Here is a 26,031-nt window from a genome sequence, read left to right as displayed (position 1 = left end):
GTCCTCTATGGTAAAGCATGGGTAAAGCCATACATGTGCACAAACTCACGTAATGAAACAAAAAGTAATCATGCTGATCACTGTAAACAAAGCAAAAACATATTTTAATTGAGTTCATCATTAAAAAAGGGACAAGTTGAAAAAAGTTATTTTGAAGATACATGTACCAACATATTTACCACATTTTGTTAACTTTAATATAAGGCAACATTCTTGATTTAAGTACAATTTTATTAAATGCATAACAACTGATTCAAGCATAACAACTGCTGGTTATAAAGTTAAACCATCAAAACAAACACAAAAAATGTCAGCCCATCAAGAGTACTTACTATATAAACAAATTCTTGTGTAGACAATAATTCAGTACTTCTCACAGAATAAACTGAAGTGTATTAACTTTCTTCCAAAGAATTCAACAGTGTCACTTTCTCATCTGAAATCATTATTGCAAAGTCACCGCTGATTTGGCAAAAATGGTCAAGGCTTAATTTTACAACGTGCTTACTAAAGCATGGCCAGTTTCAATGAAGGGCAAAGCACATTTAAATCTCAGCAAAATCAGTGAAGAAGCAGTAAAAATAGCAATACTTTGCATGAAATTTGGTTAATATTTTTTGTTTGCCTGGCAAGTCTTTTGCACAATTCTGTTCTCAGCCGAGTTCCAAAGAAGCCCTCTGTGCTTAACAAATACATTTGCCAAACGAATTGTACACCACCAACACATTTCTTTCCCAAATTTTAACCCCAACTCCCTAGGCATTTTGCTAGGATGTAACCTCAATTCTGCAAAGTCCTCCAACTGCCTCCATGTAAAAATAACATAAAGCCTATATCCTGCAAAATCCCCCGTTATTTTTTTAATGTGGTCCTTGGAGGGGTGACCACTGCCCCAATCCTGCAAAATCCTCCAGCAATCACTGTAGATATGTTGAGGCAGAGCCAGTGACATCCTGGAGCAGTACAGACGATTTCAAACATAATTCGGACCTAAATGTATGCACGGCTGAGCATATACAACACAAGGTCTGGCCCAAAACCTTGACACATTGCATCCTCCGAAATCGGCAACACACTTTTGCCATGTATCTTCAATCCTGCTAAATCATGCAAAATCCTCCATTTAATTGGCAAAGAGGATTTTTGGGGATTTGGGAAGGTTTTAGGGTTAATAAATTCCCGTAGCACATAACTGAAGTGGCTAAACCCTGAGAGTTTTTTTAAACTAATCCCTCCTGCTGTCATGACTTCGCGTCTGTCTTCGTTCCTTCAAGAATTCTTCTCTTCCACTCCTCGTAGTCACTGTTGCCGTTGGAAATGCTCTTTGCCGTTTGCTGCCTCTTTGGTGGGCTACACTCTTCTGCAAAAAAAAAATTCAAACAAGAAATCATAAACTTAAATGACAATTATTATTTTTAAATTTCAACCTGTCTTGACTCATTATACAACATCAATGGCCAGAGCTCGTGTATTAGCCTTCTTGTCTCCTCCTTTTAATTGCCTGGCTCCGCCTCTGCAGGGGGAAGCTGGATTTGATATACTTATTAGGAAACACTGCATACCTTCAAATGATCGTTCCAGATCATCCAACCAATGGCCTTGTCTCTTAGATTTGCCTGTCTTTCTGTCACCTGCAGGGTTATAAAAAATTATACACCAATTAAACTAGAAAGCACTCAGAGAGCGCAAACCTCTGCCAAGGCTAAACAATTCCCCACCATATTGTCAGTACACCCAAAGAAATACTCGCATAAATGGTGAAGAATCCTTAATCCTTTTGACAATGTGGCCCAGTGGTTAGAGCTTGTGACTCAGGACCAGAGGGTCCGGGGTTCGAATCCAGTCACTGGCCATACGTTGTGTCAAGCTACTTCACCCCTACTTGCCTCTCTCCACCGAGTATAAATGGTTACCGGCATTAACTGGGGAGTAACATGCGATGGCCTGGCATCCCATCCAGGGGGAATAGATAAGAAACATTCTCATGCCAAGGAAACTGGAGATAAACGATTTCACGATGAGCCATGTTGGCTTGGAACAGACTTCATTTTTCACTTCACTCACCTATGACTGCCGTTGCATGTTTTGCGAGCTCTGAGCAGAGTCTGTCGAATGTGGATCGCCTCGCACCGGCCACTGACAGGAATTTACTCTTCTCCGCCTTGATTTTCAGATGTCTGATGGAAAACGTTTGAAAATTTCGGAAACTGGAGGGATGATGGATAAAGGTCTAAAGTTTCGTCAAATTTTCAATATTCAAATCTAAATTGCTTGGGAAGGATGTAATCCTTGAAGTTAACAAATCCTTCAACTTTTCAAGATTTCAATCAAAGTCATGAAATTCCCTTAAAATATTGGCCCTCTCCCAACAACACAATGTTGGCTTCTGGAGTGTTTCGGTCTGGGATGGCACTCAATTGTACTTTTGATTTGGTAGCAGTTTGCAAAATAATTTTCTTTTTTCATGGGGTTTATCTTTCAACTCCCTCTCTCACCACTTCACATTTCTGGAATTTCTTATGAATGAAAACTGCCAAGCCATACCTGCATGCTGTGTATAGGCTGCCTGTCGTGAATAACGGACCGCTGAAGTTGACATCCTCTCTCGCTGACTCTGTCATTTTCCCCTCAAATTCTTTCCTGTACCTGAAAAAAAAATCACGTACATGTAACAATGAATTTCATAACCTGTGGTCAAGCCACAGGTTTTTAAATTAATTTAGAATACAGTTTGTAGTGCAAACTTCGCACCACACATGCAAAACCAGGGCACATGCTCTTGTTTTACTATACTCTCGAGGACAATGCTTTGTGTTTCGCTTTGTCCTTGTTATATAACACTCTCCTATAGACTAAGCACACAAACTTACTACAGAGGACCGTTTTCAACAAAAGACCGAACTCCCAAGGACTGAAAGGATCTGTTCTTCTCCCTTTGCGTGTCGGTCCTTGGGGGTTATGTAGAACATTTACATGCATGCAATCATCTTTCTGTTTATCTGTCACACATTAAGAAATCTTAAAAGCTAACAAAAGTTTCCTTTGGTGGAAATTCACTGGCGGCTTATTGGGATTCCCAAATTGACAACCAGATGATAGTTACCTTGCAAGGATCTCCAGTGCTGGATTCACAGCAGGCAGGCAGCCAAACTGCACAGCTAGGTCTCTGACACTGACATCTTGTTTCATCTCAAGGAGGTTCTCCAACGTCTTGTACAGCGTTGTGTAGACTTTCCTTGTTACTCCAGCACTCCTGATAATGGCATTCTATAAACACATCCAGGATTAAAACATTCTTGATAAAAGGGCAATGGGAGTCAGGTTGGCGTAGCGGTACTTTCCTCGCCTTCCACTGCTGTGACCCAGGTTCGAATCCCGCCTGGGCCAATATGTGGATTGGATTTTCAGTCCCTACCTGATTCCATGGGTTTTCCCCAGAATATCTTCTGGGCTTTTCCTCCCACCTCTAAAACTGTACTTTCTTCTCATTGTCTTCTCTCTAAGTTGGTGTGAGGTTTCCCCTGGGATGCTTTACCGACTATAATGATACAGATACATGATACAGATACATAAGAAAGAAGAATTTTCTTTTCTTCCTTTTCCCTCCTGCTTTTGAAAAAAATATATTTGCAGAATACATGTATTCTTCAAATGTATTTTCAATATACTATTGTCTTATGAGTTACGGCCTATTTGGACACAATTAGTTATCAGCAAAAGAGTAGAGAAAATGGAAGACTCCATCCGCCATCTTGGAAAATTGGCCATCTTCGGGGGGAGGGGGGAGGGGGTTGGGACTCCTCCTTCATTTTTCAGACAGTCTGAACGAAAAACATTTTTGTCTTTACTTGGCCTAGTGTTCAAGGTATTTTTGTATACTCTGATGATGGTTACAAAGAGTGACGATATGACATTAAAAGACAACAAACAAATTCAATTTTGAGAGCTTTCAAACAATGGTGTGTTCCTAAGCATACAGGACCGACAAATGTTTACTTTGTCTATTGGTTGGTCCATTGACGTCGCTGCTAGTTCAATGCACATGACTGCTTTGCAGGTGCTGTTTAGGCCAAGGGCCGTTGCAGACACACACCGAACTTCACATAGTCTCAGCAACTCCTCGGCTTTTCTGAATAAGGTTAAAACATTAATGAATAACTGTAAAGAAAGACTGAAAAAGGATGAGCAGCAGTCATATGAACATCATTCACCGGAATGATAAACATGTTAAATCTTGATGGGGGAGAAAAATTCAGATAATTGCCACTTTTATCAACATGCAATTTTGCAAAACATTTTGTAGATTAATATTATGCAGTTTTCCTTAGTCCTCCTGATTGGGGGAGGGGACCTATAAGTTTTTTTTGGTCATTAAACGATGACAATTACTAGTCTTAAGTACAGACATAAGATGGCAATTAAGTACTGTGTTTATTGCGAATGCCTGAACCAGAGATTCACAAGATATACATCAAGTATTTTCTACAAAAATATTGATCAAAATTACTAATTTTAATTAGGGGGCCTAGGGTCATTACAATGGAAAGAACGATTGACAGATTGTTGGTTAAGTTTGTCATTCATCATTAGCTTGAGTAACTCCAGCTGACATGCTCCATATTCATTCACATGTTACATGTGAATGAATATGGAGCATGTCAGCTGGAGTTACTCAAGCTAATTCATCATGGTCATTTTGTCAATCAAAATCCATCAGCATGATCACTAAAAAAATACGGATAAATATTTGTGTTTTACAAAGTTAAAACATAATACAGATTTGTCCACATCACGTTTACCTGATTACATCTTTTGATGAAATTCCAATTTTCAAAGCCAAAGTTTTGATCTCTGTGGCGTCCATTGTTTACAACGACTTGTCAACAGGTCAATGAAATAACCGCGCCAAATGTCTGAGCTTTAAATCACGTGCCAAAGCAACACTGGCGTTAGCTGGCCAACAGATGGCGCCTTCCAACAGTTGTCGTTCCTGGTCTGAAACCCTTTACAATTCTACGTTTTTGAAAAGGATTTTTTCTAAGGTACCAGAATCTGTGTATCGTTGGCGACTTCTCCGTGGACTCGGTTCTGATCGTGCGACACCGATCGTGCGTAGGTTAACTGTTTATTGAACCTCACAAATTTAAGTATTTGGCACACTTTAAACTAGTTTTCGATTATTCCTTAGAAGCAGCCATAGTTGGATGGTAACGATATGGTGAGATTATGATGTCCGGTCTTGACACAAAGAAAAAAGACAGCGGTCGTGCCACATCATTCAGTCAACAAGTCCTCGACCTCGAACGAAAAGTGAAAGTTGACACAATTCAACCACCACTCCCGCCGGTTACTGATCAAGAAAAAGGAAAGGTATTTTCCGCATGTAGAACAACTGCCATAAAATCAAGTGATCAACAATATTAATCATATTTTTATCATGATCATTCATAGCACGTAACATTAAACATTTATTTACACTTTATATTCTTTTCTAAATTCTTCTGAACATTTTTCCTGACCTTGTCCTTGACTTTGAACGTGTACGTGACTTAAACTTAAAGTTAAAGGGCATTTAGGCTATGCCTATGGCCTGAAATCCCTAAAAATTTCATATTTATGATTGTTTATGTATCCTATTTCAAACAACTGGTTGAAAGGAAACTAACCTAACATCTTAATCTCTTTATTACCATTCCTGATAAAAGACCAAAAACCTGGTTGTTTACATCGGACGAGGACATTTTGTGGCATAGGGCCTATAGCCTATGTCAACATTTCTTTTAAGTTGTGTATTTGACTAAATTGCTTATATATTTGGATTCAGCTCTGCAATATATACAAAATGACACCAAGATCACCGAAAAGTCTTGTACTTTTTGAGATACGAACATTTAAAAATGCCAAATTGTGTCCAATTTCTGCCGAAAATGGCCAAATTTGACAAAAATGATATTTGGCAAACTTTGACAGCGCTGTATAAAATTGTACTTATTATCCCTAACCCTTTTTTTCCATCATTTATCCATTATACAGGTGAGTCCAGAAAAAAATTCATATTGGAAATGGAATGGCCATCACTCAAAATGGCACTCCCCCCCCCCCCCCCGATTTGCCCAAAGTGCCCCTCTTGCGGACATAAATGTGCCCCCTCGAGCATAAATCATGTGCCCCCTCGAGATGAAAACAAAACTGGCCCTAAAATTTATGATAATTTGTTTTCAGTAACCATTTCCCAAAAGTTCTGATATGAACGAGGAATATGAAAACCAAGCCCCAAAACCCTTACAATGCAATCTAAACATGGGCACATAATGCGTAGTTTGCATAAAACTATTCTTGCGCCCCCTATTTTTAGGAAGATTGTAACGCCCCCCTCCCCACCACACTATTTGATTTTACGGAGGCCAACTGTCAGGTGAAAAAAAAACGTGTCGACATTTCAGCACGGATGTGCCCCCAAAAGAAATACTGAGCAAGTACCTCTTTTGGGTGATGCCCCCCCCCCCCCCCCCCCCCAGTTTGAAAACCATTCTGCCACCGCTGCTTTCAATTATGCAAATAAAGATACTTATTACAGTGGATATAGGGAAAATCTGCCAAATTAATATGCGTACCAAATGTAATCTCACTTAACCCTAAAAGGGCCGGGGGGGGGGGGGGGGGGAGGCGGAATCCCCTCAACTTTTTCCGCGATAGCCTCATAGCTATGACTTTTTAGCCCTGAGCCTTTCGCATCTTTTGATACCAAAAACATAAAAATCGGACCAAGGGTTGCCGCGTAGCGAAAAATTTTCCTAATTTTCCCGTAAACATAGTGTACACAGAGCACAATTACCATTCATAAATATGAATAATTAATTAGCCATAATTCCATAACCCTTTGACCTATAGTCATGAAATTTCTTGGGTATGTTCATGATGAGTTGCTCTACGCATGTACCGAGTTTCTTAGGGGGGAGCCAATCCCCCTACCCCCCCCCCCCCCCCCAGAGGATCACATCGCGAGCGCGATTTGAATGTCGGTACATATTTAGGTTTCAGCACCGAGATTTGAGTGCCCGTGTGTCGAAAATTGTGATGTCTGCTGCAGCAGGGGAAAAAATGGAATTTTCAAACCTTATTGTCAACCTTATTTTCGATATATAAATAATATAATTATACATTTATAATAATAATTTTTAATAATAATCATAGTGCTTATATTGCTCTTTCTATCCTGTGAACAATTTCAAAGCACTTTAACAATTTATTACCCAATTCATCAGGCCATGAGACCACCCAACAGCCGATATCAGCGCACAATCGGTCCTCGACCCTCACAGGTACCCATTTATACTCCTGGGTAGAGATAGGCAATTGTAGTTAAGTGTCTTACCTAAGGGCACAAACACCATGTTCCTTTTATATTAAACAATTAGAGACAGAATGTTGCACCCTGACGCCACTTTTTGCATCTTAAATTATCTCAGTGAAGGTCAGTCATTTGCAAAAAATGTTGAAAAGACATGAATCTGGGACTGAGAAACATTTCCAACTGTTTTAGGGATTACTTCAAAAATGCACTTGACTCTCCGTAGACTTTGTACACAACCAAAGAAGTGGCGTCTGGATACTACATTCTTTCCCAAATAAGTTGTAACCTGTTTGTTTTCTTAGAAGATTGCCGAAACCCTGGAGAGAAAGGGTGAGGAGGAGGAGGCCAGGATGCAATACTTGACTGCCCAAGCCGCCTCGGAGCAGTCAGCTGACGATGTCATCTACCGTCTGGGGGCTGACCCCAGGCACGGCCTCCACACCGATGAGGCAGTCAGGCGGCTACAGGTGCACGGACACAATGACTTTGAGATCAGTAAGGAAGAGCCGCTGTGGAGGAAGTATCTGGATCAGGTAATGGCTTGCATTCTCCCTGTAATGATTACAAAAATAACCCCCATTCTCATCTGCAGGCCCTTAAGTGTGGGTAGGTGAATTACATACACCCCAAGGACAGACAAAGGAGAACAACAGGTTCTTTGTTGTCCATGAGAGTTCGTCTTTTGTTAAAAATGGTCCTCGATCGTGAGTTTGTGTGCTTAGTCTATGGGAAAGTGTTATATTATAGGGAAAAAGGGAAAGACAATGCCTTGACCTCAGGAGTTAGGTATAACACAACTTCTTGTTTGTGTGGGTTTGTTTATGGTGTAAATCGAGGACACACATGTAAAACATCCTTGTGTAATTGAGGACAGGAGTCAAATCGAGGATGTCCTCGATTAGAAAACTTTTTACAAAACCAATTGGAGCTGTTGCAAAAAAGTTATGATTATGAACAAAGGATCGATGATGAGGAACAATAGGAAATCCTCAATTTACACCATAAACAAATGTGTGCGTGTTTGTTTTTGTATGCGTGGGGGGGGGGTCGTACTCCTCAGACGGCCCACCCCTGGGGGGCTCCCTGTAAAACCTAAGAAATTTGAAATCCTAGAACTCAGCTATGTATAGATTGATTGCATATAGCAGCCATGTTGGAGGTATGTGTTCTTAAATGTTAATTTGTTAACAATGAATGCTCAAGAGGTCTGCTCATGTGTATTTCTGTTGAACAAAAACACTCGTCTCAAAGATGGCTGTAGTGCAACCAGTCTATAGTGCAAACAGTCTACAGTACACAAAAATGATGTCATTTCCCCCAACTTGAGCGTCCTTTCTTTGGCATTATTGGAAAAACTGTTTTTGTTGTATTATTTCTGTTGGTTGACATGATTCTACACATACATGTGTGGAGCACTTGATAAGCTTTTGGTACTCTACAAAATTTCATTTGATTTAATAAGAGGGTTTTTGTTTGATTTGTATTTGACAGTTCAAGGATCCCCTGATCTTGTTGCTGTTAGCGTCAGCCGTGGTGTCTATTATCATGGGTCAGTATGACGACGCAGTCAGTATCACTGTGGTGAGTTGCATGTCATTCAAAGATGAAATATTTAATTGAATATGTAAAGAAAAAACTAGCCTTTCCTTGATGAGCTGGACCCAACGTCCATGGTTGCAGGTGTTAATTGTGGGGAGTGATTCGGGGAGTCTGTCGGGGAGTCAGTCGGGGAGGTAGTCAGTCAGTCAGAAGAATATAGGCTGACCCTTAGCGTTCCATCAAAAAGTCATGTTACAAACATTCTGTTTGATGTTCCCGGCCACTTCCAAAATCAGAGATAACCTTAGAAATGACTTTCCATTTAACCAGTCAAGGAAAACTCAGGGAATGTGGGAAAAACATCAAAAATCATGGAAAACTCTGGGAATTTGACAGTGACCCAGAAGGAAGAGGTTTTCGCCAGTTTGGCAATGTGCGTCTTGTGCCGTGTATCCAAGTTGTGTCCATTGACTGACTGGCTATGGTGGCTTTTAAGTGTTTATGCAGTGTGAATATTGTGAGCATCTTAGTTGCTTTGCTGCAACCACATCTTGACTTCCCAACATCCTTGTTGAAGTGTCTATATTTCTTATGGAATTTTTGAAATTTCTCAGGGAAATTTCAGGGAAAAGTCTGGGAGTTTTGTTTTCATAAAGTGCTGGGAGCCCTGTGGACTCAAAAGCATCAATAGGGCATTACGTGTACTAAAGTAAATGATTCAGTCACTTACTGACTCAGTTAGTCAGAGGACACCAGGCTGGCCGTTCGAGTCTAGAAAAAAATGTAATGTTACAAGCATTTAGCATGTTTAGTTAAATGTCATTGTCCAAGTGTAGGCATAGTTCAAAACGCTGACTTTATGTCATACCAATTGGGTTTTATAATAGGATTTCCAACGGAATAGTCAAAAAGTGAGGAGTAGGATTTGTTGACTCAGCTGTTAATTCTGGTTTAAAAAAAAGATTGATTTGAGTTAGAAGCATGGAATGAATGAAATGTATGCCAGCTGTGATATTACATTCATACAAATCCATAGTTCAATACGCGTCAGTTTTATAATTGTGTTTCATTCCCAATTTTTATCAAATAGCAACATTGCAATTATGGGGAGGAATGCAACTCAATAACATGACCAAAGGAAGCACCAAATTACAAACAATCTTTCTTACCCAATATTGAATCTTTTACTCTTTCAGGCTATTTTGATTGTCGTGACAGTAGCATTTGTACAGGTAAGTTAAACATTTACCCTCTTAATAATCTGTTTTAATGAAGCGAATATCTGAACTTTCAGAGAATTCATTTTTATGTTATTTATATGTCTTGAGTTACAGATGCCTTTCCTTCGGTTATTTTTTCAAAGTTGAACAAAGTCATTGACTGGAGCAGGGTTTGAACCTGCGACCTCTGGATTGCCGTTCCGGTGCTCTACCAACTGAGCTATCTGGCCCTATGTTGGCGGTTCCCCAATTTGTCAATGTCCTTGTTCAAGGGGTGCTAGTCCAGCCCTAAGATTCTGAGTGAAAAATTTGAAGTGAAAAGCTGATTTTTAGTTTTTCCTTCTTAGGAATACAAGTCTGAGAAGTCCCTGGAGAAACTGAGTAAACTGGTTCCGCCATCTTGCAATTGGTAAGCTTGATGCCAAAAAATACAAATTTCCTTTGAACTTAAAAAAAATTACAAGTGGTTGTGACTTAAATCCACGTATGAATTTAATTTAAACATGTTGGTCAGTCTTCATTATCTTCATGTTGTGAGTAAATGAATCAGTTTCAGTTTTTTCCTGTTGTCGTCTCTCATTTTGTTAATAACATTTTTCTTCTCACTGCAGTGTGAGAGATGGGAACCTGTCTAGTTTCTTAGGGCGCAATCTTGTGCCAGGAGATACAGTACATCTGACTATAGGAGACAGGGTGCCAGCCGATATGAGACTTTTTGAGGTAGGCGCAAACCAATGACAAATGTCACTTTATCAAATTGGGAGTAAAAATTGCAAACTGTTTATATTATTCCTAACCCATTTTTTTCCCACCAAAATTTAACCATTCCAGTTTTCCCATCTCATTTCAGGCTGTTGATCTTGCCATAGACGAGTCTAGTTTCACCGGCGAGACAAAACCGAGCAACAAGTTCGTTAAGATGATGAAATCCGCCAAAGGGAACAACACGCCCACCCGGAAAAACATCGCCTACATGGGGACGCTGGTCCGGTGTGGTCACGGAAAGGTAAAACCAGCGACATGTCACAGTTACAGAAAGCCACATGAAAGAACACATACATGAATTCACATTGTAGAGGTTTCAAATTTTGGAGAATTGGTCTTGTGAAATTACCCCTCCCCTTTCTTGTGTTGTTGGCAGGGTATTGTTATCGGAACAGGAGAGAACTCCCAGTTTGGCGACATCTTCAAGATGATGCAAGGAGAAGAGGTGAGTAAGACAGAAGCCGATCTGGACTATGCAAGGGTTTTTATCTGCAAATGATGAGAGCGCAAAAAAATGTCCATTAGCACATGGATTCCCATCATTGCCTATGCTACAGGGTAGACTACATGGCGTGCCTGGTAGCTATATACTGAAGGGAAATATCAGGGGGTTTTGCAAAGGCCCGCCATTTCTTTTGGCATTGGGTTCATCTCTACTATCAGGCTGAATAGTGGAGCTGCTTAGGTCCATTTTTGGCCCAAATCGTGCACTTTGTGGTAAAAGCATGAAATTTGGCAGGTGGGGTCCCAATGGGCTAGAATTCATTTTAACATCGGGACCCATCCTGGATCTTGCCCATTTTGGGGGCGGAGCTTGATTTTTTTTTAAAAGGGGGTGCAAACAATACAAACTCATGAAAACTGTATTTAACATCCATTTTCCTTGTTTTTCTATGGTTTGAAATAAACTTAAACATAAAATATAACATTCTAGCATTCGAACACCAGTTAGTTTCCACCCATTTTGTGGGCGCGGCCTAAATGTACAAAAGAGGCGGTATATATTAGCAGTTTGGTTCTAACATGGAAAACATTATTCGGTTTGGTAGTAAAATCCTGAAAATTGGCAGGTCCAGTTAAAATGGGCTGAAAATAATTTTAAGAGGTGAACACATCTTGGATCTTGCACAATTTTGGGGGGCGGAGCTTGATTTTTCAAAAAGGGGAGTGCAAACAATAAAAAAACTCAGAAAAACTGTATTTAACATCCATTTTCCTTTGTTCTTCATGCTTGAAATAAACTTAGACATGAGAAATAACTTTATGAGAAATAACACGTTAAAATTGTGCAGCAGCAGGATTCCAGTCGAACCAGTGAGTTTGGTGGTTTGAGACATCATCTTACATTGAAAGACATCATCTTACATTGCCGACGCGCATGGCTATGGCGACGCGCACGCATATCAGAAACCAGAGCCTTTTTTGGCCTAATAATCATTTTCTTCGTTTCGTATGAATAAAAAGGAGTAAATGCTTCAGATTTCAAATATGCACTTGTCATTTACAAGACTGGGTTGGGGCAACCTTGAAATTATGAAGCAAAATAATTCTGCGCAAAAACTACTGCATTTATTAAAGTTCATAAAGTACAAATGATACCATATGTTTGTATGAATAAAGCATGGCATTTGCTTTTTCTACCACTTTCAAAGCATTTACTCGCATCTGTATGAATGAAAATTAAGCAAACACTTTTACTAAAAACCATTTGCTCTTGAGTAAATGGCCTGCAAAATGTAAAGCTTTACATGTTTATAAGTTTGCAGAAAATAAAACTATCGTAACCGAAACGGAAAGCGGCACCGGGGAGGGTCACGTGCTGGAGGGCAGATACAAAAAAAGCGCATCAAACGTGACGATGCATCGGCACCCATGGTCTACATGTGGATTGGGTTTTCAGTCCCTACCTGATTCCGTGGGTTTTCCCCAGACTATTCTTCTGGGGTTTTCCTCCCACCTCTAAAACTGTAATTTCTTCTCATTGTCTTCTCTCTACGTTTTTTTGGGGGGGTTTGCGAGCTACAGTGCCTGGGGCATGCACTTTTGAGGATCCTTGGTTTCATTACCAGAAAAAAATTATTTATCGTTTACTTCGTTTCGTATGAATATAAAGGAGTAAATGCTTCAGATTTCAAATATGCAGTTGTCATTTACAAGGCTGGGTTGGGGCAACCTTGAAATTATAAAGTAAAATACTTCTGCACAAAAATTACTGCATTTATTAAAGTTCATAAAGTACAAATGATACCATGTTCGTATGAATAAAACATGGCATTTGCTTTTGCTACCATTTTGAAGCATTTACTCGCATCTGTATGAATGAAAATTAAGCAAACACTTTTACTAAAAACCGTTTGCTAAATGCTGAAAATAATTACTTTTACCTTTAAGCTTTTGCTACACTATAAGCGTTTACTTCGTTTCTTATGAATAAAAAGGAGTAAATGTTCCAATTTTTAAATATTTACTTGTCATATGTCAAGGTTGGGTTGGGGCTACCTTGAAAATATAAAAGCACATAATTCTGCGCAAAAATTACTGCATTTATTAATGTTAATCGCGAAAAAGTACAAATATGCCATACGGTACCGGTAGTTCGTATGAATAAAAACTGGCATTTGCATTACTCCCATCTGTATGTTTCGTATGAATATAAAGGAGTAAATGCTTCAGATTTCAAATATGCACTTGTCATTCACAAGGCTGGGTTGGGGCAACCTTGAAATTATAAAGCAAATAATTCTGCGCAAAAGCTACAGCATTTATTATATGTTAATAAAGTACAAATGATACCATGTTCGTATGAATAAAACATGGCATTTGCTTTTACTTCCAATTTTGAAGCATTTACTCGCATCTGTATGAATGAAAATTAAGCAAACACGTTCGTGTAGGTTTTATATGAATTAATCCCTAATCCCTATGATCTCAGAATAAATACAAGATTTCTATTGTTTTAGCCACTGTGACCTTGACCCTTGACCTTTCGACCCCCAATGCGATAGGCCTATGACCAAGAACGATCCACAAACCAAATTTGAAGTTCACATGTAAAGTATTTCTCAAGTTATCGCGCTGACAAAATTTCTTTTGTTTTAGCCACTGTGACATTGACCCTTGACCTTTCGGTCCCAAATGCAATAGGCTTCTTAGGATTGCCAAGAACAATACACAAACCAAATTTGAAGTTCATATGTTTAAGTATTTCTCAAGTTATCGCGCTGACAAGATTTGTCCGGACACACACACACACACACACCCATACTTGTTTCACATGACTAGTGTGGACTTTCCATTGCTTTCGTGTAGTTAAGAAAAACCAGTGAAAAAACTCATTTTTCTCAAACTGTGAAAACTCTTTCAACCCAATTTTTTTTCTATGATTCCCTTTAGTGTTTCTCTTCATTCTGCTACAGATAAACCTAACCCAAAAATGCCTCTAAACCTGTTTTCCAGAAATGGGGAAACACTGTGTGGACGTGGGGTAAGTCCACACAACGTCGGTGCTACCTACATTATGTGGACGTCTTTTGTTCGGAAGTCCACACTGCGTATGTAAGACAAACTCACCCACACCCACCCACCCACCCACCCACCCACCCACGGAAGGACAAGGTGGAAACAGTATGCCCTCCTTTTCAGTCAGTAAGACATTACTCCCCCAAGTCCCAACATCCATCTAATATAAATCCAACAGTACACACTGCAAGGAATGGACGTATATTCTGTGCACATTTTCATGTTTATATGCCTATATATATATATATATATTAAACATATTAGAAGAGCACTTTCAAGAAATCCTTCATTGGGCCGCCCCTAATTCCCCTCCCTCTCCTTGTGATCCCCATAGTGTTTATAATACATGTACAATTAGGAAATGCCGCCATTGTAAGTATACAGGGTGAGTGAAAAAAAAAGGAAACCCAAATGGTGGGACCATTTTCTTAATAACGTTTTGCATGTAGTCTTTCAAAATCTAGGATATGAAAGCCGATTCATAAGCTTTCTTTTAGTACAAGAATCATTCAAATCACTCATATGTACTTTTCAAGTTACGGAATTTTAAACACAACCACTGTTTTAAAGTTCTGTCCACGTATCACAAAAAATGGTGTGTGTTCTTTCAGCAAAACGAAAACAATTCCAGCGCATCCCCCTATATGTGAATTGTTTTCGTTTTGCTGACAGAACTTTTAAGACGGTGTTTGTGTTTAAAATTCTGTAACTTGCAAAGTACATAAGTGATTTGAATGACTCTTGTACTAAAACAAAGCTTATAAATTGGGCTTTCATATCTTGATTTTGATAGTGCTACATGCAGAACTTCATTAAAAAAATTTGTCCTGCCATTTGGGTTTCCTTTTTTTGACTCACCCTGTGTAAGTTACTTGTAGACAATCATAACAATTTAGATATGATTTTTTTATAGCCGCCTACTTTAAAATGTAGCTCCACCCCTAAAGGGCAACAATTAGTCTTGCAACCGTTCAAACTGATCTTTACAGTGTATGGTAAACAAAGTTAACCGATGGAAAAGTTGTGTTTTTACCAGCAAAAATGATGATTTTCCCTCGTTTGAATCAAGCTGCTCTAATGTACCGCCTCTTTACATATTTAGGCCACGCCCGCAAAAGGGTGAAAATAACACGTTAGAATGTTAGAATTTACAAAGTGAATGTAAAATACAGTTTTCTGAGTTTTCTTTTTTTGCACTCCCCTTTTTGAAAAATCAAGCTCCGCCCCCCAAATGGGCAAGATCCAAGATGCGTTCACCTCTAAAAATTATGTTCGCCCATTTCAATTGGACATGCCAATTTTCAGAATTTTAACACCAAACTGAATGATGTTTTCCATATTAGAACAAAACTGCTAAAATATACGGCCTCTTTTACCATTTAGACCACGCCCACAAAATGGGTGGAAAATTAACAGGTGTTAGAATGCTAGAATGTCTTATTTCATGTCTAAGTTTATTTCAAAGCGTAAAAAAACAAGGAAATTTGATGTTAAATACAGTTTTCATGAGTTTGTATTGTTTGCACCCCCTTTTTTGAAAAATCAAGCTCCGCCCCCAAAGTGGGCAAGATCCAGGATGGGTCCCGATCTTAAAATGATTTTTAGCCCATTTTGACCCCACATGCCAAATTTCATGCTTTTACCACAAAGTGCAAGATTTTTCGCTTAGCAGCTCCACTAGAAAAACAAATTATGTTTACGATAACCCAACCTACCCGGAGTTTTTGAGGCCAACTTCAAACTTTTTATTGCCACATTTGGCCATAAATTTAAACTAATGTATATGTGATGCGATCAAGCTGACACGAGTCATTTGACGACCCTGGTCAAAATATTTTTTATTACAGATTTGAAAAGAGCACAATCTCAGCATTACTGCTGTGAAACCGCATGCTGATGCCATCTTTAGTTAAAAAATTATGGAAGTCGGAACACCAAGAGATGTGATGAAGTGATTTGATGAAGTGATTTTATTTTAGCCTGTATCTCCAAATAAAAATTCCTAACAAACAACTCATTTAGCTTGATCATATGACATATTTTGAATATAAAAAAGTCTTCCCTATGCGAGTTTTGTGTGTTATTGATTAAACAGAATACCGTTAAAGGTATCCTAAAGTAAACAAAGTAAGTATAACAGTCTCACAGAAATCAGACAGATAAAAACAAACAGTTACAAAATAAAATTAGTTCCTACGGATTTCCTACCTGGATAATTTGTAGGACGTTACCGTAAACACATAATTTTTATATTTCAGCCGCAGAATCATTTAATAGCCTTTTACATCCAAACCAAAATGGAAAATTTGTTTGACATCATATTTAAAGCCAGAGTCCATCATTTGCAGCTATCCAAACAGTAAGTGGCGTAAATATTGTTGAAAAACATACTTGGTTGAAAGATAGTAAGGGGACTAAACTCCCTGTGAAATTATTCTTTCTGGCAAGCTGTCATTTTGAAGAAATCAATGAAAGAAGGCCTTTCCAATGGTCTTAAGAAGCACCGTAGGAAATTCAAATTAGTAGTTCGTTTTGTTATTCGGCGAAGCGCGCGCAAGCATTGGCACGACACACACACGCGTGTGGTCCATTGGCTAGTGAGAACGTGTCTCAGACGCTGGATTCAGGCCCAATTCAAAACATGATTCAGCAACTTTTGATCTGAAATCGAGATCCTAGAATGTTGTTTTTCTCGAAAAAATGCAGCTGAAGCTAAGCTGAAACTTCAGGTTAGTTGTTCAGCATCCTTCTTCAGATATTGAGCACTTTTGTTGCTTCAAACGAACAAAATGCACAAATTACAAATGATGGACTATACCTTTAAAAATATTATAGGCGGAAACATATGCAGGCATCCTTGAGCTTGAGTGTGGAGCACCATTTTCCATGGAATTGACAGTATTTTGTTTTCCCTCAGGCCCCCAAGACCCCTCTACAGAAGAGCATGAGCACCCTGGGCAAGCAGCTGTCATTCTACTCCTTCTGCATCATCGGTCTGATCATGCTGTTTGGATGGCTACAGAATAGGAAACTGCTGGACATGTTCACCATTGGTGTCAGGTAAGACCAGAGAGCTTATTGTCCTCTCTTTAGCCAACAAAAAGCGGTGTATTGTGATCAGACTGTATTTTCGGAGTCGTGCCAAACTAAACTATGCGGCTGATTTAGATTCAGTATGAGAAAAGTCCAATATGACAAAATTATGAGCAAATACATCATGCTTGATCTTTGCAGTCATTTGGAATGACTTCAGGGTCTATTCAGTGGAAACGTAATACCTGAAGTCCGACCTGTTGCTCTGACATTTTTTGGAAAAAAAATAATAAATAATCTTGAATGTGGTTTTTGGAGGGGTGACGACTGCCTCAATCCTGCAAAATCTTCCAGCAATCACTGTCAATATGTTGAGGCAGAGCCAGTGACATCCTGGAGCAGTGCGGAGGATTTCAAGTATAATATAGGCTTAAATTTATGCACGACTGAGCATGAACATCACAAGGTCTGGCCCAAGACATTGACACAGTGCTCCTCTGAAATCAGCCACACACTTTTCCCATGTAGCCTCAATTCTGCAAAATCCTCCATTTTGCAAAGAGGAGTTTGGAGGAGTTGGGAATGTAAGGGTTTAGAAGAAGCAATTTAAAAAAGATTGTATGACTGTGGCCACCAATATATTGTCTTTTTTTATTTCAATTGTAGTCTTGCTGTTGCGGCCATACCGGAGGGTTTGCCCATCGTTGTCACGGTAACATTGGCTCTCGGTGTCATGCGCATGGCGAAACGGAAAGTCATTGTGAAGAAACTGCCAATAGTGGAAACATTAGGTGAGTTGGAAAAGTCATTGATAATATCAATAATGTGGAGGTTATTTTCATAAATACTGTTAAAATTCTTTGATATATAGATTGAGTTTCAAAAAGTTGATTACATGGCTCTTCAGGTAAGTAGAGTGATGTAGTCTCCCCCCCCCCCCCCACAGAAGTGTGGTTGGGATCTACGAACGAATACTTGCCTGTAGATCATCCCTCCCTCCTACCCCACTATCCTCGATGTTTCAGTTAGCGCTCGAGAAAAGAGGATGCTCGAAAAAAGAGGACGCTCACAAGGCATACATGCCGCGGGGCACTATGGGTAGGACACAAGAGGGCGCTATTGTGAAAACTCTTAGCTTAAATACCTGCCGGTATGGGGAATATATCAAAATCCAATACTGACTTTGAAAATTTTGATGCATGTGATAAATAAAGAGTTCAGCAGCTATCACTGTGCACATAAGGGTAAATGCACCCAATTTTGTACAAATACTGTTTCTCTGGTATACTACACACTGTTTTGGATTTTTATGTGTTCAGTAGATTCATAACAAATGTGCCCTTTCAGCTAGTGATAAATAAATCTCATTGTCTATAACAAATTATTTTGATTGCTTTTCTGCAGGCTGTGTGAATGTTATCTGCTCTGACAAAACCGGAACGTTAACTAAAAACGAGATGACGGCCATTGCCATTTACACATCAGACGGCATGAAAGCAGAGGTAATATTTCATTCATAAAAGTTTGATGGCCTGTGCGGATGTTTCAGTTCTTGTAGAATTTTTCTCAAGGGCCTTTGAGAAAAATCTGGATCCCAACCCGAGGCGATATTACTTTTAGAATTTATATATATTTTTGGTCATTCCAGTCAGTAAGAAGTTTGAAGCAGTTTTTCATTTCTGTCTTAATATTTCTCACATCGTATTTCATCGTGTGATTTAGGAGCACAAGATTTATTTTAAATGTGATGACTCCTTTTAGAGTAGCCTAAAGTTCATAACTAGAGATTTCAACCCTGTTGATGCTCATTTTGGACATAGTGTCGGTGTTTTTTATTGTCTTTGTACTTCTAAACCCTTTTCTCATTTAGGTAACTGGTGTTGGGTACAACAGTCATGGCACTGTCTTGTGTGAGGGTCATGAATTGGATAGTTACTCAAACCAGTCCATTGCCCGTGTGGTTGAGGTAAGTCCAAATATTATTACTAAACATTATTATGAATAAACCATTTTGTGGTAAAATTTGTAAAATAAAAAAAATTCACAGATTTTGGGAGTGAAATGCTGTTATCCAGCAAAGTTTTCTATGTTTGTTGTGCTGAGATTGTCGAGGTGCCAAAAAAGAGACATGGGGACATCGGCAAATATTGCTTACTGAACAGCAAATGTTCTAAGCGGATGTAAACTGACTGGAAATTTGCTTAATTTGTGTTAAAGGTAGGGGAGATCATTTGTCATTTGTGCATTTTTTTTCTTTCGAAGCAACAAAAGTGCTCAAAATCTAAAGATGGATGCTTGACAACTTACCTGATGAAGTTTTAGCTTACTGTACCTTCCGAGAAAACAATTTTAGGATCTCGATTTCAATTCAAAAGTTGCCGAGTCATGTTTTGAATTGCACAACAAATCAGCGTCTGGGACACGTTCTCATTCAGCCGATTGCAGCTACGCGATGTCACGCACTGAACCGACGAATAATATCAACCGCGTGCACGTGTGCGTCGCGTCAAAGCTTGCGCATACGGGTACGCCGAATTACAAACCAACTACTAACGGAAATTTCCAAAAATGTGTCACTTGACACATCTTTGGAAATTATTTTCTTTTATTTTCAAATTTTTTTTCAAAATGACAGCATGCCAGAGAAAATAATTTCACAGGGAGTTTAGTGCTATTACTGTCTTTCAACCAAGTATGCTTTTTAACGATAATTTCGTCAGTTGCTTTTTGGATAGCTGCAAATGATCTACTTTACCTTTAACTAGAAAATGCTTGAGCAGACTTTTTTTTTGAAATCACAAAACCCTGGGCAAAGTTTTTATTCTCATCTTATCCTGGGCCTTTTGTATGTGTTTGTCATTGCAGACCGGTTGTGTTTGCAACAATGCTGAAATACACAATGACATCCTCTACGGTCAGCCAACAGAGGGCGCCCTGCTGGCTCTTGGCATGAAGGTTTGTGATAGAATGTAATGAGAAGACATGGTTTTCTGCACAGTTGTCATATGTTAGCTCCGTTACAACAAAATGTAATCTATACAAATCATTTATTTCCTCTTCATGGCAAAATTTAATTTTACCGATAAAAGGTATGTTAAAGGCCTGATAAAGGCCAGTAGAGGGTCCCCCCCCCAAGAAGCATAGCTTGTGTGAGGCTTTCTGAGTTACAACAGATAGGCAAACGAGCGTCCATGATATACAAGGACAAACCAGCCAAGTTGAACACATACATGTGCGTGCCGTAGAACTGCAAAGACTTTTCTTGCCAACATGGTTCAATACAAATTCTTAAGTTGCACAGTTAACAAATGTGAGGCGTTCTCGAAAATATGAGACACAACTGGGCAGAGGTCAAAATGAGGGTTTGCAGGTATTAGGAAAGAGAATAGAAATCTCCTTACAATCCTGTTTGTTGCACTCCATTTGGACATTCTATTTACAAGTAAGGGCTGTTTAAAGTTCATATTTATCGACATGTCAAGAAGTAAACTACTGAGGAAAAAAAAACATTCAAATGGTTAGTTTTGCAGTCGTGAAAATGAAAGATGCCAAAGTTTTTACTTAAAAAAATGCTTTTCCACTATTTTTATACTACTTTGTATCAAATGTTACAAACATCAATGAAAGTGAAAATGTAAAAAATAAAACACCATTCGTTTTTTTGCATTTTACTCCACTTCGGCCTTTTTTGGCCATTCATTTTGCCAGAAGTCCTCACAAATGTGTTAGGTGTCATCAATTTCATTTTTACCAGTGAAGTCAAAAGTTTTTGCAGGCACTTCTTCTAGGCCATGCTGGGGTGTTCCATTGCTGGTTCCTTCTTCAAACTCTCTGTCGCTTTGTTCCCAGATGCGACTAGAACATCTCCGCACTGACTACATCCGCATCTCGGAGCAGCCCTTCAGCTCGGACACCAAGTGGATGGCCGTCCGCTGCCGGGAGCGCCGTGGGGCCAACCACTTAGTGGACACCGAGATCTACTTCGTCAAGGGAGCCATGGAGAAGGTCCTGGGGCTGTGTCGGACCTACAACAGGTGGAACCAGGCGGAGTGGCTGACCGAGGCGAGACGGGAGGAGTTTATGCAAGAGGCGGTCCAGATGGGCGTGGCTGGGTTAAGAGGTAAGAGGCAGTCCAGTGTAACCCTTACAGAGTCGGTTGGACCATCTCACAGCCAGGGAAGTGGGGCATTCGTTGAATCCCCCCTCCTTCCACCATCTCAGAAATTCAGTGACCGATTATAAAATGTTGTATGCAAGTACTTGCAAAGATTTACCTCAATCGGATACAGCGTTTCTTAATGATGGTCATTAGGCTTCCATTGGTGATTGAGTGTTTTTCTTATTCAAGGTCAGTGAAAAAAAAGAGGGTTTTTCATGAATGCTATGTCTGATTTTGTATTAAATTGGATTTCAAACATCCGAAGGACATCAGTCTACAAACTCAAAAACCTTCGTACAAAAAAAACCAAAACAAATTACAGCACATAGTTTCTGTGCTCCGCACATTTCGATGCATAGTGGCTCCAAAAATAACCCAGTTTAATTGTTTCAAATCATCATTTCCAGATTTTCACCCAATAACTGTTCTTCATTTTTTTGTTCTCGTCACAGTGGTTGCCATGGCAGTAGGTAACACCATGGAGTCCCTGACGTTTGTCGGCATGATAGGCATCCTGGACCCCCCACGGCCTGGCGTCAGAGAAGCCGTGGAGACACTCATCAGTACTGGAGTCTCCCTCAAGATGGTGACCGGAGACTCGCAAGAGACTGCCATCGCCATAGGTAGGGACAAAATTGGGAAATTTCATTTTAGTTGAAGTAAATTGCCTCAACATTGTTTTGGCATATTATATTAGAAGTAAAAACAATGAGCCACAAGATCGGCATCATCAAAATTGGCATTAAACAAGAAGCAAAACTTCGGAAGAAAAATTGATGTCTTACTTTTACAACTTGCTAGAAACTTATTTTTTCATTACTAAGGGAGTAAATATGTGCTTGGGCAAGTTTAAATAAGTACGTTTAAAACTGAAGGACATTATCGAAAACGAAGGCTATTATTAGCGACCAGCCCCCCCCCCCCCAATCTCCTTAGATGAGGAGAGGCACGCGGGTGGTGCGTACTGCGCGATACTGTGCGTATGTGGCACAGAACGCAGCAGTGCCAGTGTAGTGTACATTTAGGTCTATGAAATACGGACTCATTGGTAGTACAGTCGAGTCTCGTTAAAACAAACTCGTTCGGACCTAGCCAAATTGTTTGTTATATCAGAATTTTGTATTAAGAGGAACATCAGTCCCATTCATTGTGCACATAAATGCACAATCGGGACTTAAGCTGTATGTTTGTTATGACCAGAATTTTGTACTAACAGAGTTTGTACTAACGAGATTCGACTGTATTGTGCAAGCCTAAGTGAAGATTGAGAACATTCAGCCAATAATAGGGTAAAAGGGACCAGATTTCGTAGGGGTCCAAATTTCATGTGACACCGGAAAAGTGTTGAAAACCAGCCAGCCGATGTTTTATCAACTGTTTAGAACCACCCACGTGATGGAATTTGTAAACTGTCTGAGGTATTGATGATTTTTGAATAAAAACGTGGAACGTACCAGTGCTTAAGGAGCATGTCTTGTGGAATTGGATATAATCTCCTGATGACGAACAGAGCACACTGTTTGAAACGTCGAGTTAAAACTACTGGTTCTTCTCAGAACCACACAACTCAAAAGAGATATTATTCACATGGTGTTACCGCAAACTGTCCATTCTTTGGATATAACCACTTACAGCATATTAGAGTTGGTAGGGTGCTGGCCATTTGCATTTATAAGACCCAGGTTCAAGTTCCATTTAGTTAATTTTCTTTTTTCAACTGGGAACTGTTTTATGATTCTGTGTTGTTGATCTGTGTAGCAAGTCGGTTGGGGATCTACGCCGAAGGCAGCTTTACGCTCTCTGGGGAGGAGGTTGAGGCTATGGACATGATGAAACTAGCCTGCATCATCCATCGAGTAAGTAACATTGACAATGTCAATTTGATAATGTGGTTGGATGCCTATTGATGTCTCATGGAATAAATCCAGGTTTGAAATTAATAACATGATATTTTGGTTGGATGAGACCCTCAAGATTTTTTTCAAAGAGGGACTGTCGTCGTGGTTTTCCTTGATGTTAAATTTATGAAAAATTTACAGAATTTGTCAAAAGGATTTCATGATCTCATTGATTCTGGTACATTTTTGTTCTCACTTTGTCATAGGTGAGTGTGTTCTACAGATCCAGCCCCAGACACAAACTCAAAATTGTCAAGGTAAATTGCAAAAAAACATTATTTATCAAGTAGGAATTGTATAAGTCGAGTTTACTTCTCGTAGATTTGAATGTTTGAATATTAGCAGTGTCCTTAAGCAATATGAATTTCACTAATTTGATTGGCCATAATTGTTAAGCACTTTGAGACCTTTGGTATAAAGCGCTATACTGTACAGGGTGAGTAAAAAAAAAACGAAACCCAAATGTCGGGGCCATTGTTTTAGTCAAGTTCTGCATGTAGCACTTTCAAAATCTAGGATATGAAAGCCCAATTCATAAGCCTTCTTTTTGCACAAGAATCATTCAAATCACTCATGTGCTTTTCAAGTTACAGACTTTTAAACACAAACACCGTTTTAAAGTTCTGTCCACGGATCACAAAACAGTAAGTGTTCTTTCAGCAAAACGAAAACAAATCACATAGGGATGTGTGTGAATTGTTTTCGTTTTGCTGAAAGCGCACACCTTTTGTGTGATCCGTGAAGAGAACTTTAAAACGGTGGTTGTGTTTAAAATTCCATAACTTGAAAAGTACTTGAGTGATTTGAATGATTCTTGTACTAAAAGAAAGCTTATGAATTGGGCTTTTACATCCTAGATTTTGAAAGTGCTACATGCAGAACTTCACTAAAACAATGGCCCCGACATTTGGGTTTCGTGTTTTTTTACTCACCCTGTATAAGCACCACATTATTCTATTATTATTATTATTGACTGCCATAGCTATCTGCACAAAATAGTTGTTTATGCTTCTGTTGAATTGCTGTTGTTTACTTTCTTACTAGTGTCAACACCACCTCGTTCACGCTGTGCGTTGGAAATGTACATCGGTCATTTTGTAAATTCTGGGCCCACTTTTTTCCTGTCCCTGTTACATCTGACATCTTTGATTTTATCATTCTGATGCACTCCTTAATGCAGTCGTCCTCGAAGCGTGATTATGAATAGCAAACTGCCTACCCAACAAAAAAAATTGTTTGAAGTCATTCTTAACCACTTCGCGCTGGGATTATTTTTGCCAAAAATTTCGATTTTCGCAAAAGGCAAAATTTTACTGCCAACTTCTGATATACAGCCAAATGCCACAAATACTGATTCGCAAGAGTCTTTTCAACAATATTTGTACGATATTTCTGCCTAATCCTCATATGTTTCAATACTCTGAGGTGTGCACTGGAGCATAAATTGTCGAACAATAGGCCGTGCACATAGTACAACGGCCAATTCAAGATCAACACGCGGTCCGCCTCCACAGACTTCACACTTTGTGTGTGGTACAAAAGGCACGAGAGATTAGCGTGTTTAGACGTCACCCGGAGGCGAGCTGAGGCAATCTTGGCGTTTTAACCTGTCAGCCTTGCCTGTGAATAAAAACAACCAGTGCGTGTTATCATGTCCTCCGACGCAAACTGGTTAATGATACTTGAATGGCAAATTACAAAGTACCAAGGTAACATGGACAGGAAAAAGTTACACTTTTTAGAATGGCCCACATGAACTGATCATGGCCTAGATCTACCCACAATTCTTTCTTTTTCCTTCACGATATCTTGTGGTACAGTTCAGCTGTTGCCGTCACTCTGAAGAACCAAAGTGTGACGTCATTTAGAACCAGAAAGTGTAGTGCAAACGAATGGAGTACACGCGCGTGTTGGTTCACGGGCTGAACACGCGCTAATGTCTTTCACGCACATTTTGTGCGCGTGACGTATTCACTTCGGTACTCCCTTAGATAGGGTGGGTGAGTGTGGGTCAAATTGACCGACCATACTTTTCTCGGTTCCCATGCTTAATTTACAGGCCTTGCAGTCCAACGGCATGGTGGTAGGCATGACCGGCGATGGAGTCAACGACGCCGTGGCGCTGAAGACGGCCGATATCGGCATTGCCATGGGAATGACGGGTACCGACGTTAGCAAAGAGGCAGCGGACATGATCCTAGTAGACGATAACTTCATCTCCATCATGGCCGCCATCAAGGAAGGCAAGGCCATCTTCTATAACATCAAGAACTTTGTCCGGTTCCAGCTCAGCACGTAAGTCGGGTGTTAAGTTCCTTTTGTCTAATTTTTCCAGAAATCTGAAAGTAGCCAATGTTCCAATTACAAGTGTCTTACTCTTAACTCCAATAGGCCCCCCCAAAAAAGTCTCCGGTTTCTGGTATGCACGCGCGTCGCCGTAGCCATGCGCGTTGGCAAAAATGAAAAAGGTTTTTTTTCAGTGAAAGATGATGTCTCAAAACCGCCAAACTCACTGGTTTGACTGGAATTCTGCTGCTGCACAAT

The 26,031-nt window shown here is 39.6% G+C and overlaps 2 protein-coding genes across 4 annotated transcripts in view; one reads left to right on the top strand and one right to left on the bottom strand.

Moving 5' to 3' along the window:
* Nucleotides 1-76: 76 nt before the first annotated feature.
* On the bottom strand, nt 77-4,968 carry LOC119736958 (origin recognition complex subunit 6-like). The gene is made up of 7 exons (XM_038211005.1): nt 4,800-4,968; nt 3,997-4,129; nt 3,104-3,267; nt 2,545-2,646; nt 2,065-2,177; nt 1,563-1,631; nt 77-1,360 (listed from the first exon to the last, which is right to left on the bottom strand). Exons 1-7 carry the CDS (start codon nt 4,862-4,864, stop codon nt 1,242-1,244), a joined length of 765 nt encoding a protein of 254 aa, XP_038066933.1. The 5' UTR covers nt 4,865-4,968; the 3' UTR covers nt 77-1,241.
* A 103-nt stretch (nt 4,969-5,071) lies between these two features.
* The window catches only part of LOC119736956 (calcium-transporting ATPase type 2C member 1-like), a 35,089-nt gene continuing 14,129 nt past the window's right edge, over nt 5,072-26,031 (top strand). Inside the window, exons 1-19 of one of the 3 annotated variants that reach the window (XM_038211000.1) lie at nt 5,072-5,370; nt 7,266-7,322; nt 7,657-7,887; nt 8,846-8,935; nt 10,090-10,125; nt 10,461-10,522; nt 10,725-10,833; nt 10,964-11,119; nt 11,255-11,323; nt 17,315-17,457; nt 18,097-18,221; nt 18,835-18,932; nt 19,301-19,396; nt 20,296-20,385; nt 21,280-21,550; nt 22,042-22,212; nt 23,348-23,445; nt 23,694-23,744; nt 25,547-25,782. In XM_038211000.1, coding sequence (XP_038066928.1) covers nt 5,227-5,370; nt 7,266-7,322; nt 7,657-7,887; nt 8,846-8,935; nt 10,090-10,125; nt 10,461-10,522; nt 10,725-10,833; nt 10,964-11,119; nt 11,255-11,323; nt 17,315-17,457; nt 18,097-18,221; nt 18,835-18,932; nt 19,301-19,396; nt 20,296-20,385; nt 21,280-21,550; nt 22,042-22,212; nt 23,348-23,445; nt 23,694-23,744; nt 25,547-25,782 — 2,333 coding nt within the window. In that variant the 5' untranslated portion in view covers nt 5,072-5,226. The remainder of the gene's footprint in view (nt 5,371-7,265; nt 7,323-7,656; nt 7,888-8,845; nt 8,936-10,089; nt 10,126-10,460; nt 10,523-10,724; nt 10,834-10,963; nt 11,120-11,254; nt 11,324-17,314; nt 17,458-18,096; nt 18,222-18,834; nt 18,933-19,300; nt 19,397-20,295; nt 20,386-21,279; nt 21,551-22,041; nt 22,213-23,347; nt 23,446-23,693; nt 23,745-25,546; nt 25,783-26,031) is intronic. The other 2 variants (XM_038211002.1, XM_038211001.1) reach the window with 2 other exon arrangements.

This window comes from Patiria miniata, unplaced genomic scaffold (genome assembly GCF_015706575.1).
Source record: "Patiria miniata isolate m_02_andy unplaced genomic scaffold, ASM1570657v1 HiC_scaffold_3, whole genome shotgun sequence".
Lineage (NCBI taxonomy): Eukaryota > Metazoa > Echinodermata > Asteroidea > Valvatida > Asterinidae > Patiria > Patiria miniata.
Note: the sequence above shows the minus strand (reverse complement) of the source record. Positions and strands in the feature narration are given on the sequence as shown.

What these genes read in the sequence shown, in the direction of transcription:
- LOC119736958 (XM_038211005.1), bottom strand. Translation starts at nt 4,864, where the DNA reads ATGGACGCCACAGAGATCAAAACTTTGGCTTTGAAAATTGGAATTTCA. An exon ending in ACATGCAACGGCAGTCATAG is followed by an intron (nt 1,632 to 2,064) that starts GTGAGTGAAGTG and finishes ATAACCCTGCAG; the next exon opens with GTGACAGAAAGACAGGCAAA. An exon ending in TCTGGAACGATCATTTGAAG is followed by an intron (nt 1,361 to 1,562) that starts GTATGCAGTGTT and finishes TTTTTTTTGCAG; the next exon opens with AAGAGTGTAGCCCACCAAAG.